General features: G+C 39.4%; 2 protein-coding genes across 2 annotated transcripts; both read right to left on the bottom strand.

Annotated features, from left to right (window-relative positions):
* Positions 1-4,698: 4,698 nt before the first annotated feature.
* On the bottom strand, positions 4,699-5,188 carry LOC149546787 (uncharacterized). The gene is made up of 2 exons (XM_089794668.1): positions 4,987-5,188; positions 4,699-4,876 (listed from the first exon to the last, which is right to left on the bottom strand). The coding sequence occupies exons 1-2, from the start codon at positions 5,154-5,156 to the stop codon at positions 4,711-4,713; spliced, it is 336 nt and encodes a 111-aa protein (XP_089650794.1). The 5' UTR covers positions 5,157-5,188; the 3' UTR covers positions 4,699-4,710.
* A 163-nt stretch (positions 5,189-5,351) lies between these two features.
* Positions 5,352-7,650, bottom strand: LOC149546786 (uncharacterized). The gene is made up of 3 exons (XM_089794054.1): positions 7,302-7,650; positions 6,412-7,054; positions 5,352-5,379 (listed from the first exon to the last, which is right to left on the bottom strand). Exons 2-3 carry the CDS (start codon positions 7,029-7,031, stop codon positions 5,352-5,354), a joined length of 648 nt encoding a protein of 215 aa, XP_089650180.1. The 5' UTR covers positions 7,032-7,054; positions 7,302-7,650.
* Positions 7,651-15,301: the final 7,651 nt, after the last annotated feature.

The following is a 15,301-nucleotide window of genomic DNA, read 5'->3' as shown; positions in this document are numbered from 1 at the left end:
TTTCTAATACAATGCTCATGAAATATGGCCAAGACTTTGACATTTGCATGGATTACCAAAATGACAATGCTGGTATAATGCACACTTACAGCTAAAACTTATAATACCCTAAAAAAAACAATACTAACAAGGGAACCTGGTTGTAGATGGCTGTAATAATTTTCCTTCAATGCTGCCCCTTCTGCTTTACTTTTTCGAACTGCTTTTTCTTCCTACTTTTTCGATTCCGCTTTTTCTGCTTGCTTTTTCGATTCCGCTTTTTCCGCCTGCTTTTTCAGTTCCGCTTTTTCCACTTGCTTTTTCGGTTCCGCTTTTTCTGCCTGCTTTTTTCGGTTCCGCTTTTTCGGACTGCTTTTTCGTTTCTGCTTTTTCGGATTGCTACCCTGTTGAATCTCAAGACCATATCTTTCAATGGCGTCAAGATTTTCAGCTTGAAGGGATTTCGTCTTTCAAACTATTGAGACATAACCTCCAGAAAATTCTCCAATTTCTTTGATATTTCCAACCATGCTTAAAAGAAGCTCTTCCATTTCTTTTATAGTGTTCTCACAAGAGCTCCATCCTTCGTTTTCTCAATGTGGGATAAAACATAACTCCCTTTATGTAACTTATGTCTCCAATGTGTTATAAAATAAAGGGGACTCTTTTAATTTAAATATTTCCCACAAACTATAGTCTATGCATTAATAAAGTTAAATATTTAAATTTAACTTTATAAAATAGCTTTATCAATGCAAAACAAATCTTATCAATGATAAACAAGTCTTTTTGTCGATTTTAAACAATTACCATCGACATACCACTGCCACTGGATGTCCGACCATATCCAAGATGACTTACTATAAATAGTAAGTATGCCCAAAGTTGCCTCAAAACCCCTCAGAAAGACCTGCAACTGAAACTGTCTAGACCAAATGGCCTCTAAGTCCCTTTAATGTCCTGGTTAGCCTATGGGACCATGGGGAAATAGGCTAACGACAACATCATGCTATGAATGCTAGAAAGGGGACATTACAAATAAGGCCTGAAAAATTTAAAGTTAAATGGGTTGGACCATACAAGATACTAACTTTCCGAAGGGGTGACTCAAGCGTAATGCGCCCGTTCGGATACTACTCTACCCGTCGGCTACATTATACATTTACCGACAACATCATCCCCCCCCAAAAGAAAGGTCGTCTCCGGACGACAATACAAAAAAATTCATTACACAATTTCATTAATCTGAATACTGCCATAAATTCTTTTATAACATTCTCCCATGTATTAAGTTTCTGAGGACTAGTGTCAGAAAACCAATCTATCGCCACACCTCGTAGGGTCGCTAGAAATTGTCTTACCCAATCATCCTCATCCGTCACACCATTTGCCATCCATATGGTTTCACACGTTTTACAATGTCTGATAGGGTCTGCTAAACCATCACCATGAAACTTGGGTAACTTTTTTTTAGGGCCAGCCATCGTTACTTGTCTTGGATTCTGAGGTACTTGTGTTCCCACGCTGTTCTAAACTCCCGCGCTGTTCTGTGCTCTCGCGCTATTCTGGACTCCCGCGCTGTTCTGTGCTCCCACGCTATTCTCTGTTCCCACGCTGTTCTGAACTCCTGCATTGTTCTGTGTTCCCGCACTGTTATGGACTCCCGCGCTGTTCTGTGTTCCCGCACTGTTCTGGACTTCCGCGCTGTTCTGGACAACAATCTTGTTTCCAACAACTGCGTTGTCTGGTGAAAAGTCTTCAAGTGACGTTCTATTCTCCACCTGTATTCGTTCGTCTAGTGTATCAAGAACGAAGAGATCCCTCCACGCTCGTGCTCCCTCGGCACTCCGAGCCGTGCGAGTTGCTTCCCTTCCGTTCGGACACTCTCCCCTCGGCGTATACAGGTTAAGGAATTCTTCCCTTGTTTCCTCCACCAAATTCAAGCATTGTCGAGTTTCTTCCAGCAATTCCTCGGCACTCCTCAGCCTACTAGGTGAGTGCACTCCCTCCGTCTGTGCCTCTTCACCCCTTTGGTGCCCCTCGGCAATCTGCTAAAGTCTCTGTCGACACTCTGCTTGCTGTGTTAAAATTAAAATTTCTTTTGCTGTACTTAGTTCATTCTTATGTTTCACCTTATTCCGATCTTTGTTTGGCAAATTTGGCATCAATCTTCATATCATTCCTTCGTTCCAAGTTCGTCTAGCAACGGCGCCAAATGTTTACCGCATAGGGTAAGAAGTTAACACATGTATAACACGATTCAATTCAGAACAGGTACTTCATTCATGTATGCACTTGCTGATTACAATGACTACAATGATCTATCGCTTACAATCATGCTTCCAAAGTCCATTACGGACGTGTACATATACCTTTCCGAAGGGGTGACTCAAGCGTCACGTGCCCGTTCGAATACTACTCTACTCGTCAGCTACATTATACATTTACCGACAACAGTCTTGTAGGCTGACAGGGTTGGATAGAGACCCAGTATGGTTATTCAATGTTGGGGACTTAATGTTTTGACAGTTATTGATCAATTGGGAGATGTTCCTTGTTTTAAGGAGGTAATTCCTACTTTTTAGTAGGTATGATCTTGTCCAAGGTTGGGTGTCCATGAGATTACTCTTTGGGTTCAGTTTTAGAGGGATAGGGCTTGTTTCCTAAATTTTAGGAGCATCCCTAGATTTTAGGGATGAGATTGCTAGTGGATCCTTGATTTCCGACTTCAGTCACAGACAGGTGACAAGATTATTTTATGGTTTGTGATGTCAGTTGAGCATTTTGTGGCTATTTGGGTTATATTTTTAATATTTCCTAAGTTAGCATTTAATAATTAAATAAGGCTAAGTTATTAGCCATTTTGGAGTAATAAGGGGTTTTTGGCCTCATTTGGATGCGCATCCTATGGTGTGATAGCTCGTTGGAAAGGTCTTGAAATTCTCTAAATCTTTGTCTTTGGTCTCAAGGCAATTCAGTGAACAAATTTCTGTCTATGAGGAAAAAAGTTATTTTCTAGTAACATGACCACTTTAAAATAAGAAATTATAACACTTTCACTACCCAACACCACTTGGGGACACTTAGGGTTCGATTTGCAATTGAGAGAGGTTATAAGGAGATAGAAGCTTCATTCTAAGATCATCATTTGCATATTTGACAACTTGTTTATGAATTTGCTCTGAATGGGCGATTTCTAGTCTGGGATGCAAACCCCAAGTTAGTGATCGGCTGGGACATAGCCCTCAGCAATCTTTGGCACCGAATCTCTTAGGCATTGTGCGTGGTGATTAAAGATAGAGCCATCAATTCTCTTTGGGGTTTCAACATGGCATATCATCTTTCCAATTGGGACATGGTTCATTATAGCTTGTGGGACGCCATTTGCAGTAGATACACCACGTGGTGTATAAAGTATTGCTTGTATTCACCTCCAAATGTATGCTGGATTCAGTGTTGTTTCATTGTTGTTGTTCCCTATTCTTTTTCTATGTTATAAAACCATCAAAAACAAACAAACCTTTCTGCACTTCTGTCTAGTTCTGCAAGAAAACATAAATAAATAGGAAAACAGATTTAAAAATAAAAAATTACAGCAGATCAGCAGAAGAGATCCATCAGGGATCTTTCATTACCATAGTTGGAAAACTCGCCAAATGCAAAAACTCGCCAAGCCCCCCAAAAGTTTAATCGGGAAAAACTCGGCGATTTATAAAAAAAACTCGGGAAAAACTCGGGAACCTAAAAAACCGCTGAAATTTAATTAAAAATACATTTATTTTGCAAAATTTAATGAGAAGATGCATCTAATAAGTTAATTAAAGACAATACAAAAGAAAGAAACAAAGTTTAGATATATATAAATGCATAATGCGTACAAAATTGCATTCTCATGCAGAATGCTCATGGTAGGAAGCAAAATAGTAAATTACTAAATAGTTTCAATCTGTCAAACTAGAAGTAAATACTAAAAGTCTAAATACATCAATACAATGTCAATCACATCTTCCTCTTTCCACTTGCACTAGCAGGAAAGCGAGGGGGTCTAGTCCTAGAAGAAGTGCCCCGCACTGGGATAGGGCGTGAGCTGCGTGACTGTGAACTTTGTGGCTGTGCCCCCTCGCTCGACGTCCCTACTGACTCGCTCGGCGTCCTAGAAGAGGATGCATCTCCTCCTAATGGTAATGCCTGATCCTCGCCTGAATCATCATCATCCTCGTCCTCATCCTCAATGTCATCCATAGTGAACTGAAAATCAGTGTCAGCCTCCCCCTCCATGGCCTGCCTCTCCAAATCAGCGATCTCATCTGGTGTAAACAATGGACTTGGTTCCTGTGCTGTCCAATCAGAATAAGGATCTATCTCATCTAGATCAAGCGGACCAGGTAGTTCTAAGAGCTGTGACTTTTTTATGCGCAACTTAAGATTATAGTGCACATAAACAAGGTCATTAAGCCGTTTTTGAGTCATTCTGTTTCTTTTCTTTGTATGGATGGACTCAAATAAGCTCCAATTGCGCTCACAATGGGATGAGCTACAAGGTTGGGATAGGACTCTGAGAGCAAATTTCCTTAAATTGGGGGTATTGCCACCCCAACTTGCCCACCAAGCATCTGCAAAACAAAATTTAAAAAGTTATAAAGCAATAAAAAACAAAATCAGAAGCACAACTTATCAATTAGCAAAAGTTTTAAAGTTTGACGCTTTACCTGGTGCTTGAGTAGATCTTGCTCACTTTGCTAGCATAGAAGAGAACAAAGGACCCCTTGATTCCACATAGATTTGTTGTTCGGTCACAATAAGGTCTCTCTCCTCTTCACTTAATATCATTCTCTCAATGCATTTAGAGAGACCTTCCATGACCTCTCCATTAGGATCTGAGTAGGAATCATCAGCCCTAAAACAAATAGAAAATGATATCAAGTCTTACTACACAACCTTAAAAAGTAAAGTAAAATAAAGACTTATTAAAATCCCAACTTCAAGGACAATCAATTATTATAGTACCTGAATTTGGGATTGAGGAAGTAGCCTGCTGCATGAATAGGTTGGTGGAGCATATTGTTCCACCTCCTATCAATTATTTCCCAAATGGGGTCAAATCTGAGACTGTCCCCGTGATAGTAACTTCTAACAGCCTCTTTCGCCCTATCTATGGCCTCATAAAGACCTCCCATTGGGGATTGCTGCCCATCACATGCGTGCAAGACTAGAACCAGGGGCAGAGACATCTACATTTGAAATTTGAAAAATACAAATTAGTTAATAACATAGTAAGTTATGAATTGAAAATGAAATTTGAATACACTAAAAATATAATGAAGTTACCTCCACAATCTCCTTAGCCTTTGCAAAAAATCTATCATCAAAGACTATTCGTGCCACAGCTTCTCCTTCGAGCTTCTTTGAGTAAGGTGAAGCAACCCAATCAGCACACACAAACATTTGCTTCAAAGCCAATATGTGGTCAAGAATACTTTGCAACGTCAAGAAGACCGTTGCAAACCTTGTCATAGCAGGTCTCATCAAATCTTTGCCTTTAGTGGCTTTTCTCATCAAACTAAGAACCCATGGGTGATTATAGATATATTTCGTGACTCGCCTAGCATCTTCCACAACTGGACTCACCCAATCAAGTTTTCCTATGTCCTCCAAAAGAAGGTCAAGGACATGTGCTGCACAAGGTGACCAAAAAAGTGTGGGATGCCTCTCTTGGAGGATTCTACCTAAAAGATTAGCAAAAAATCAATAATCAGTAACAAACTTTCCATATTTAGTATTTACAAATTACATCATATCTAAATTGAATAATACCATAGCATTACATTCATGATTCATATTGATTCAAATATAAAAAATTAAATCTACCTGCTGCCACATATGTTGCTGCATTATCTGTGATTATTTGCACCACATTCTCTATTCCCACCTCCATGACAACATTCTCCAACATTAAAGCCAATGTGGCTGCATTTTTCACTTTGTTGGAGGCATCGACAGATTTCCAAAACACCACATCATCTTTGCAAGCAATCAAGAAGTCAATAATGGTTCTACTTCTTCCATCTGTCCACCCATCAGATAAAATGGTGCAGCCATACTTCTTCCACTCTTTCTTTTGGTCTTCTATCAACAATCTTGCCCTACCAACCGCTTTGTCAAGCAACCTACAAAATTTAAGTGTAATATTAAATAAAGTGTAAGTGTTAGTAAAAAATTAGGAAATAAGTTATAACAATTAAGATTTAAAATATAACAATGAACTAAAGTGAATCTCAATTATTTACAATTACTAAATAGTAAAATACTAACCTTCCACTCATATCCTTGCGATTAGGCGGCTTGTACCCTTTGCCTGATATTGTCATTGCATTCACCATATTGACCCAATAGGGACTATCAGCGGCATTCATTGAGATATTGTTGAAAAACCAAAAATCAGCTGCTACAATATCAGTTTGCTCATGCACCTCCTTAAACCATGCAGTGTCCTCTAATGATGGCTGTGCTCCAGGTGTGTTCCTGGGCACAAAATAACCACCTATCCCTGATGGGGATCTGGATGGTGATGATGAAGAAGTAGGAGATGTAGAAGAAGTGGAACCGGTAAAAGAGAAATTTTGTTTGCGGATCCGTGGGCCACGAAGAGATCCTGGTATGTTCTCAAGTGCTTCTTCTTCCTCTTGCATATCAAAAGGAGCTCCTTCAGATTCAGCTATGGCTGCCCTCATAGCTATTTTTGCCCTCTCCCTATTCAATTTTTTCTCTTCAGCAGCTGCAAGTAGGGCATGGATGAATCTTTTTTCTTCATCAGTTACCTTGAGACAAGGATTTGAGTCATGTTTCTTTATGCCTGCAAGGTGGTATTTGAGGCGGTTTATGCCTCCAGAAATAATTCTCTCACAGGGAATGCATATCACCTTCCCAATATCATTTGGATTTGGAGCTTCATAGGCATACCGCCATGCCTTATCTCTTGCATTTTTAGGCCGAGTGCCTATATATCCAAATGGGCATGGTGTTTGTGGCCACTCTTCTTGTGGGTTTGTCATTTTTTTAATGGTTGACCGCTGCCCTACACATAAATATATAGAGAATGAATAAACAAAGTTAGAACTTAGAAGCTAGGGTTTCAAATGATTCAAACTTCAAACTTGAACCATATCCTTAACAAACTTCAACCATATCCTTAGAAGCTAGGGTTTCAAATGATTCAAAATGATTTTAAATGATTTGAAAACATTTACAAAAAACAACAAAAACAAAAGAACATTTGTTATAAAACTATAAAAAGTTTTCAAACTATGATAAGATGAACATACCTGGAAAGAAATTTGTCTTCTAAAATCGGTTAGAATCCTCTACAATCCACTCAAATCCGCCTTGAATCACTTGCAATCAGCCAAGAATGCCTCCAAACCTTCTTCTCTTCACTCCTCAAGGTTCTAAACAATGCAAATACAAGAAAGAATGAGAAAAAACACACTCACTGCCGCTTAAATCCGTCACAGGCCGCGTTCACCAGTAAATCGCGAGTTTTTCCTAAAAACTCGCCGAGTTTTTGCCGAGTACTCGCCGATTACTCGGCGAGTTTTTACCAGATTGCCGAGTTTTTAAATCGGCGAGTTAACTGGTTAAAAACTCGCCGAGCTAGGAAACTCGGCGAGTTTTCCATCTATGTTCATTACTATAGAATTCAAATTAATTCTGAATGAAGACGTTTGTAATGAATTGTTTCAGTAATTACGATCAAAGATTGTGAATCTATTAAATTTATATAAGACAATGTATATCTTTGTTTGGTCTTTTGTGCATCTTTGCCTTTAAGAGCTTGTGTATTCACATGTAGTTTGCCTTCAAGACACCTCATACTAATGACATCTTGACATCAATGAGAACATTCCATCAGTATTATTTGTTGCCGCCATCCCCTCGGCACTCTTAGACATTCTTGTAACACTCCAAGGTGGGCACCCCCATGGCAAGCGTGACTCTCTTAGCCATAGGTGCCATACCTTCAGCTGTAAGTGTGGTACCCTCAGCAGTAGATGCATGAGCTACAAATAAATTGATTGGGGTAACTTCATAAACTTCTTATGATGTGGGGATGCACACTATGCGTGGTGCCAACCTGTATACTGAAGGGGACAACTCTTGTACTTCATGTGGCACCACCCAATGTCTCGTAGGAGACAACTATGGCGTACAAATCTCCCTCATATAGCTCTCCTCGCCCCCCACTCAGCAACAACATCCTATGGTGGTGGTGGTACAATCCGCTCAACTATCATCACCTCCACAGCTACCTCAATGGTAGTTGGCTCCTCCCCTTCACTTTTGACAACCCTTCCTCAACTTTTTCTGTAATACCTTTCTATCTATGACCATCCTAAGCTTATCCCCACTCTCACTATGAGAAGATTACACCTCCTAGGCTTCCTCATCCTCAAGGTTCTCCTCTATGCTCAACCTTGTATTGTCCAACCTTCTCTTCTTTTGGAATGGTTAGTTGTGCTCCTCTTTGTTCATGTGTCCAAATAGTTCCACTTAGTTGGCAGGTATAAACCTTCCCCACTAGCTAGTTGGCACCTAGGTTCTTAGTGTCAAAAGAAAAAAGTGCTATGGTGTGGTGGCACATGTAAACAAGTCTTATTTTTGAGAGTTTAAAAGTCTTGAATCTGTTTCCATAACTACTTTTTCCCCAATTATTAACCTTTCTTACCATAATGTCTGATGTCCTCAATATATCAAGTTTTAAGAGTATTGGTATGTTGGCTCACCATCGTGACTCTCATGAGCTAACAATCGGATTTGAGGGTCTCCGTTTAATCAACTTTCTATTTATAGCAAGTCAGGAAAGTTGGATTCTGATTTTAGCATTGCACAATGGTGATGCTTTAGGTTAAGATATCTCAATTTGTTCTTATAGCTTTGACAATGAGATGCATAATAGAAGTTATTTATACAATTGACTTTATGAGTTTATTATTCTATTTGAATGGTGTGTCCAAGAAGCCTCTTTAGTAAAAAGTGTGCACAAGAAGACTCTACCCATTGAGTTGTATAGGACTTCTTATATTTAAAAGTTGAACATGCTTCTAAATTCAAAATTATAAAATCCTAGGTGAATGGTATGAGCAATAAGCTCTAGCCATTGGGTGTGTTGGTGAAACTTTGAATTAAATAGTAACAAATACAACTCTTTGCAAAAGGTTTGATCATCCCTGAGCATTTTATTCTTGAGCTTGATATTCCAGTAATGAGGATTTGGAGAGTTATTCTAAAGCTCGAAGGAATTGGTAATTCTTAGCCAATGCAGTTGAGTTGGTCAATTCTTATACCAACGAATTGTGTCTCAAAAATGTTGCACTTGTCTACTATGGAGTTGGAATGATCTGCATAAGAAAGCTAACGTCACTGCTGAAGTTATCCGGTATTTGCATTTGGAGGTTTGAGGAAAGAATCATTACCATTTTCTGTTGCTGATATGTAGTAGCAGCTGTTGGAGGTTAATCTACCACTAGGAAGTGGGGAAAACTAGCATGTTGATAAGCCTATGGCGAATTGGTGGGTACCTCTGTTTCCTAACATCAAGTTTGAAAGCGTTTACGATCAGTTCTGGTGTACCAATGTCCAGGGTTGCTGTAATCAGAATTGCACAAGGCATCGTGGGTGCAAGGGAGTCTAGACACCTTTTGTTTGAATCAGTGGATTGCTGCAAATAAAATAATACTGCCTGTAATTTCCGTATTTTTCAAATGCAGCAATCTCCCTTGTATTTATATTGGGACTAAGATTATGAAGAGATATGTCCCTTCCTAGGACATCTCTATTCATTCTTTCATAACTAATATATATATATATATCATTTAATAATAACCTTATATCTCATATACAATGAACACATTATATCTCATATATAATTATTCATAGGTTTAACCAACTAAAGCTACAAAACATTAACACTCCCTCATAGCTAGGGAGGACAAACACAGGATAAGTATTACACCATTGGTAATATTAGGATTTGCAAATTTTAAGGATATATTTGATCAGAAGATATCCACCATTTTGATATCACATTTGATATCATGAATATTGGCCTATCAGAATATCAACACCTGATATTCACCAAGTACTCAATAAGATTTGATATCATGAGTATTGGGGTATCAGAATATTAACACACAATATTCACCAAGTACTCTGAGTATTGGCCTATCAGAATATCAACACATGATATTCACCGAATACTATTTTGATATCCTATTAGATAACATGAGTATTGACTTATAAGAATATCAACCTATGATATTCACCAATTGCTCTAAGTAATGGCCCATCAATAAATGATATAAATAAGGTAATGGCCTACCAAAATATCAAGGCATGATATTCAACAAATACCTAACATATATCTATACAACAACTCATAAATCATCAATTCAATGACATTTTACACTTAGTTGTTGGTTTACAAGTTATGGCCTTTCTCTATTTCAACATTTACATTAAATGTATATCATGATTTAAGTTATTGTAAGATCATCACTTTCCAATAACTTATGCAAATACAAGTGATAATCAATTGGAACTCGTCACTTTCTTGAGATGTACACAAAGGATAGGCCCATACACACATGACATCACCATGGATACTATCATGTGGTGTTGTCCTGACATCCACCATGAACAATATCAGAGAAAAAAGTTTTCACCTCAAACTTAACTCTAATACAGAACAATGTTGTTTGCTGTACAAGGTAAATGGTTTATTAATGCATTCAGACAATAGACCATAACATGTAACACAAAAGTATTCCTTTTATTATTCGCATGTATACAGAAGATACTACAATATTCGATATGATTGATTGCAATAATGATTCCAAAATTCATTCTCAATGGTGTACATATACCTTTCCGAAGGGGTGACTTAACTGTCACACACCCGTTTGGATACTATTCTACCAGTCGGCTACAATATAGATGTTACTGAAAACATCATCCCCCCCAAAAGAAAAGTTGTCTCCGGATGACAATACAACAAAACTCAAAAATAACAACTAATTACATTAATGCATAGATACTAAACCGAAGGATGCGTCCCTAAGTGCGTAGATCGGCTTCGTCGTCGCTAATACACTTGCTCGGTACAGACCTCTAAATCAGCTCTAATCTGGGAGTTCTCTTCCACTACCTCCTTCAGCATCATTGTGACCTCTTGGCATTCAGCTTCTTTCTGGTCATGTGTTGTCTTTGCTGATTTCTTCTCCTGTAGCGCTGCTGCCATTTGTTGTTTTGCCTCCTACTTCCCTCGTGCAGCTTCCTCGAGTTGTGCTAATAATGTTGTCCGCTCTATTTCCAATGCAATCTGCTGGGTGGCAAGTCGATTGGCCATCTCCTCCCGAGCCTTTTCTACAGCTTCTCGAGCTTCTTGCCCAACCTCTGCCCGTCGTCTCTCTGTGAGCACCAACTCTGCCAGGAGCTTACTTTTCTCTGTGATGTCAATGAGGCACGAATGAATATTCTTGTCCTTTTCCTCTGCTGCTGGTATAGAACCTTTTGTCCGTATCCTCCTTTCTACTTTCTCCGATGCCGCTATACTCTGATCTCCTACCTCTATCACTGAAGGGATCTCGACAACCTCTTTTTTCAACCATATCGTCTCTAGTTGTAGGTCCTCTCTCATGGGAGATTAGATGGAAGGGCCTTTGGCAATAGGGGGAAGTAGTCGTTGTCTTAGATACTCACTCGCACGACTTGATGAGCTAATTTGTGTGGCTGCTGGCGCTGGTGCTCTGCTTCCAGCATGCTAAAATCAGCACCCTGATCCACTGCATCATCCAAAAGTGTGTCGGCTATCATGACTACTGCAACCGTCCCAATCCCCTCTAATCAGACCTGCTCCTATGCCCTTCCCTGACTAACTCCTCCCTCTGTGGCTGTCAACTCTACTACTGGATGTGGTCGAGGCATACTCAATGCTGCAAACCGGGGTAATCCATGCTCCTGTGGTACGGGGGTCAATTCTTCCCTCCCCTCCTCTGGCTGAACCGTTGGTTGTGGCTATGTCTCCGTGTGTGTATTTGCCGATAATGTTGTCCCTCAATTTCCTAAGGGTTGGGTAGCCACTGGCTGTGAAGATACTCCTGCTATTGGCTGTGGTCTGGAGTTTAGGGTGACTGGGGTCATCACCATTGGATGTCTGAACTACCCAAACGCTGGAATGTGAACATCTGCCATAGTGTGTACATGTGATGCTGTAAGAGATGGCATAGCCGTCACTGCTGCAACCGTCAACTGATGCAGACAGCGGAGTAGGGTTGTTGTGATCACCCCGACTTCCTCATCATCTTGCTCCACTTCCTCCATTTCCTCTGATTCGTCCTCAGAAGATGTTTCTTGCCGGCCACTATTCGTGTTTCTGGATTCATCTATCTCCTGTTGCATCCTCTTTTGACCAACGCCTTTCTGCCCTCCAAGTGTGTCTAAATGTCTCCACTGCATTATTAGAGGCTCGCCAGGTATTATTGGGCTTGGTTGGATTTCGAGCTTTTCGTTCAGTATCATCCTTGTAGTCACCTCCAAAAAGAATCTGATGGCATAGTGCAACATGTAAAAAATGTTTTATGCTGCAATATCATGAACATCTATGCATGCGGCCAATAGAGAAGCCTAGTCATAAACCCTCCTGTTCATGAGTTCGTTCATCATATTGACCTACGGAAAGGAGATGTTTGACACCCTACTTGACCCTATAAGTCGGCTCTTTATCACGTCCATAAGGCACCTCCAATGGCCTTCCCTAATGTTTGATTTTCGCAACCCTCTTCCCCTTGAGGTGTCGATAAGGGCATCTTTCTTATGTTGCACCTGTTCTCCACACACTAATTCCACGAGCTACAATTTCCTCTCTTTGTCCATCCTCTTTGGCATGTTGTCAATTTTCTTTCCTCCCTGTGCCGCCCCTGGTGAAGTCAATTGGCCGGAATGATATCACTAAGTCATATACAAGTGTGGAACCAAACTTTTGTGGGAATGCCTGTCATATGCGTCAATCATGGTACGCAAGACAGCTTCGAAATCTCGAATACAAAAAACTAGCATCTAGATTGCCCACTCTACCTGTGCCTTCCGTATGCTTCCTTTGATGAGGTGGTCATCAGGGCTTTCATTCCACCACTTTCTGCTCTCCAACCCATTCAACCCTTCGAATGCTACGTTCTGTGATGTTAGCTGTACATCTAGTTGGCCCGTTGTTTCCCCTTGTCTTTTCCGCTTACCCACACTCTTGAAGGCAATGTCTGCATATTTTGACTCATGGTTGAACCTTGGTCCAATTTCTCTCTCCAAGCCCTTTTCTCAGTTGACTGCATACTTATCACTTCTTTGTCATTTTGCTAGAGAGATTACAAACCGTTAGGTCAGTTATTTTCTCTGTACAAGCCTATTCCTCTCCTATTTTTTCATCCGTACAGATCCATATAGCCCTCCCCCAATGCCTTGTGAATGGCTTCTCTTTTGCTATGCCAACACTATCTATATGACTATGAAAGGTATTGCTGCTTTCTTTCCATGTGCAACTACTTCTCCTTAAAGTTGTTCGGCTTCTTCTGGGTGTACAACTACTTTTATGCCATATGGTCAATGTTTCTTTCATACTAATTATGTAATTTTCTCCTAGCCATACTTTGTCAACCATTGTTGTTCAGTGTTTTCTTTTTACGATCTCCAGTCCTGAGGCCATATGGTGTTTTATTCCTTGCTTTCCTCAATCCATACAGTTGTATGTTCTTTGTGTGGGTTGTTAGATGTCCGTACAGTACCCCTATTTAGTCGTACATATAATACTTGTAATGTATGACCGCACGGTGGTTAGCTGTTTGGGCCGTGTTGGTTATCAAAATCACTGATTAGAAACCTACGAGCCTTGCCTGCTCGATGCTGGGTATCTAATTGATTTTGGCCAACGTAACAGGAAAAACCTCTGCGCTTTAGGTTCCGCTAGACCAGGGCCTATTTACCCAATTCAAATCTTGGAAGCAAAATGTATTATAGCGGATTGCAAAACAAATTCCTTCAATCGGCAAGTGTTAAGGAAAACTTCTAGATTTGTGATATATGACTTCAAATTTGGATAGTTTATTAGAATTGTATTTTGCTGTAAAGAAAAATGTTAAAAGGATTGTTTAATAAAAAGACTAGAGAAATGCCAGCATTGGGTTCAAACTTATGAGCAATTTTATGATCAGTGCTAAATTCTATTTGGGCGATAGAGTCAAAAATAAATTCCTTATGTGCAACTTTACAATATTGTTGATAAGATATTTATTAGTAACTTAGTTAATTTGATGCTACTAATTGTCACAACTTAACACATTCAGATTAGTCTATTATAATTTAACCATCACACGGGCATAATAGATGCAAATAATGAGAATAATACGATATTCTACACTATTTGCATTGATCAAATCTGAATAGTAGTGAACAATTTAATATACTTATCAAATCAATAAATTACAAACAAATAAACAACTCAACTACAAAGGACGAGTTATGCATAATTCAACTCTAAGACAAATAAAAATTTCTTACTGATTTATTGTTGGACAAACCGTAATGAAGGCATTCAAAATCTTGATGCTTAATTGAACACATCTGAATCCGTACAATTGCTGGAAACAATACTCAAAAATCAAAATCCCCTTTGCTTTGTTCGAATCTCCAACTCCTCTTTCAGACAAAAAGATATCAACAATATGATGGGAAGTTCTACAGACTTGGAAATGCAATATAAAAATCTCCAAAAAAATAATATCAATCTATTCTCTCTCTTCCCTTTTGGCTTTTACATTTCACATATGTATAAACAAGTAAAGGGTGTCGGTTGTTCTTCCAAACACCGCACCCTTTCATAATGAAAACTAGCCCATTGTTTAAATTTTTAATATAACTTTAAGTAAACTGAAAGTATCCACTAGCTTAATCACTCCTTGCTTAATGTTTCTTCATCGGGTAGATACTTACATCCTTAATGTACATCGTTTGAGTGTTTTAGTTATCGTTGATGCATTCCTAGTTATACAAGATCAAAGGCAAAAGACTCCATCCCTCCAGGCTATCGCTTGTTGAAACCAGGCTTCCTGATAACCTTCTTTTATGTCATGCATCCGCATCCAAACTTTCCCGTGAACTTCCGTTCGAACCTCTCTAGATTCTCCTGCGCATGAAGACTTTAGCATCCGACCATATAGAGTTACTCCACCAACATATGCTCTTGCGTGAAACAATGCCATCATCAGATGCTTTGAGTGTC

Source organism: Cupressus sempervirens, chromosome 7 (genome assembly GCF_028749045.1).
Source record: "Cupressus sempervirens isolate cs-2001-9-10 chromosome 7, ASM2874904v1, whole genome shotgun sequence".
Classification (NCBI taxonomy): Eukaryota; Viridiplantae; Streptophyta; class Pinopsida; order Cupressales; family Cupressaceae; genus Cupressus; species Cupressus sempervirens.
This window is presented reverse-complemented; position numbering and strand designations above follow the sequence as displayed.

What these genes read in the sequence shown, in the direction of transcription:
- LOC149546787 (XM_089794668.1), bottom strand. Translation starts at nt 5,156, where the DNA reads ATGGGAGGTCTTTATGAGGCCATAGATAGGGCGAAAGAGGCTGTTAGA. An exon ending in TTCCTCAATCCCAAATTCAG is followed by an intron (nt 4,877 to 4,986) that starts GTACTATAATAA and finishes TATTTGTTTTAG; the next exon opens with GGCTGATGATTCCTACTCAG.
- LOC149546786 (XM_089794054.1), bottom strand. Translation starts at nt 7,031, where the DNA reads ATGACAAACCCACAAGAAGAGTGGCCACAAACACCATGCCCATTTGGA. An exon ending in ATTGTAGCAGCTGATTTTTG is followed by an intron (nt 5,380 to 6,411) that starts GTTTTTCAACAA and finishes TACTCAAAGAAG; the next exon opens with CTCGAAGGAGAAGCTGTGGC.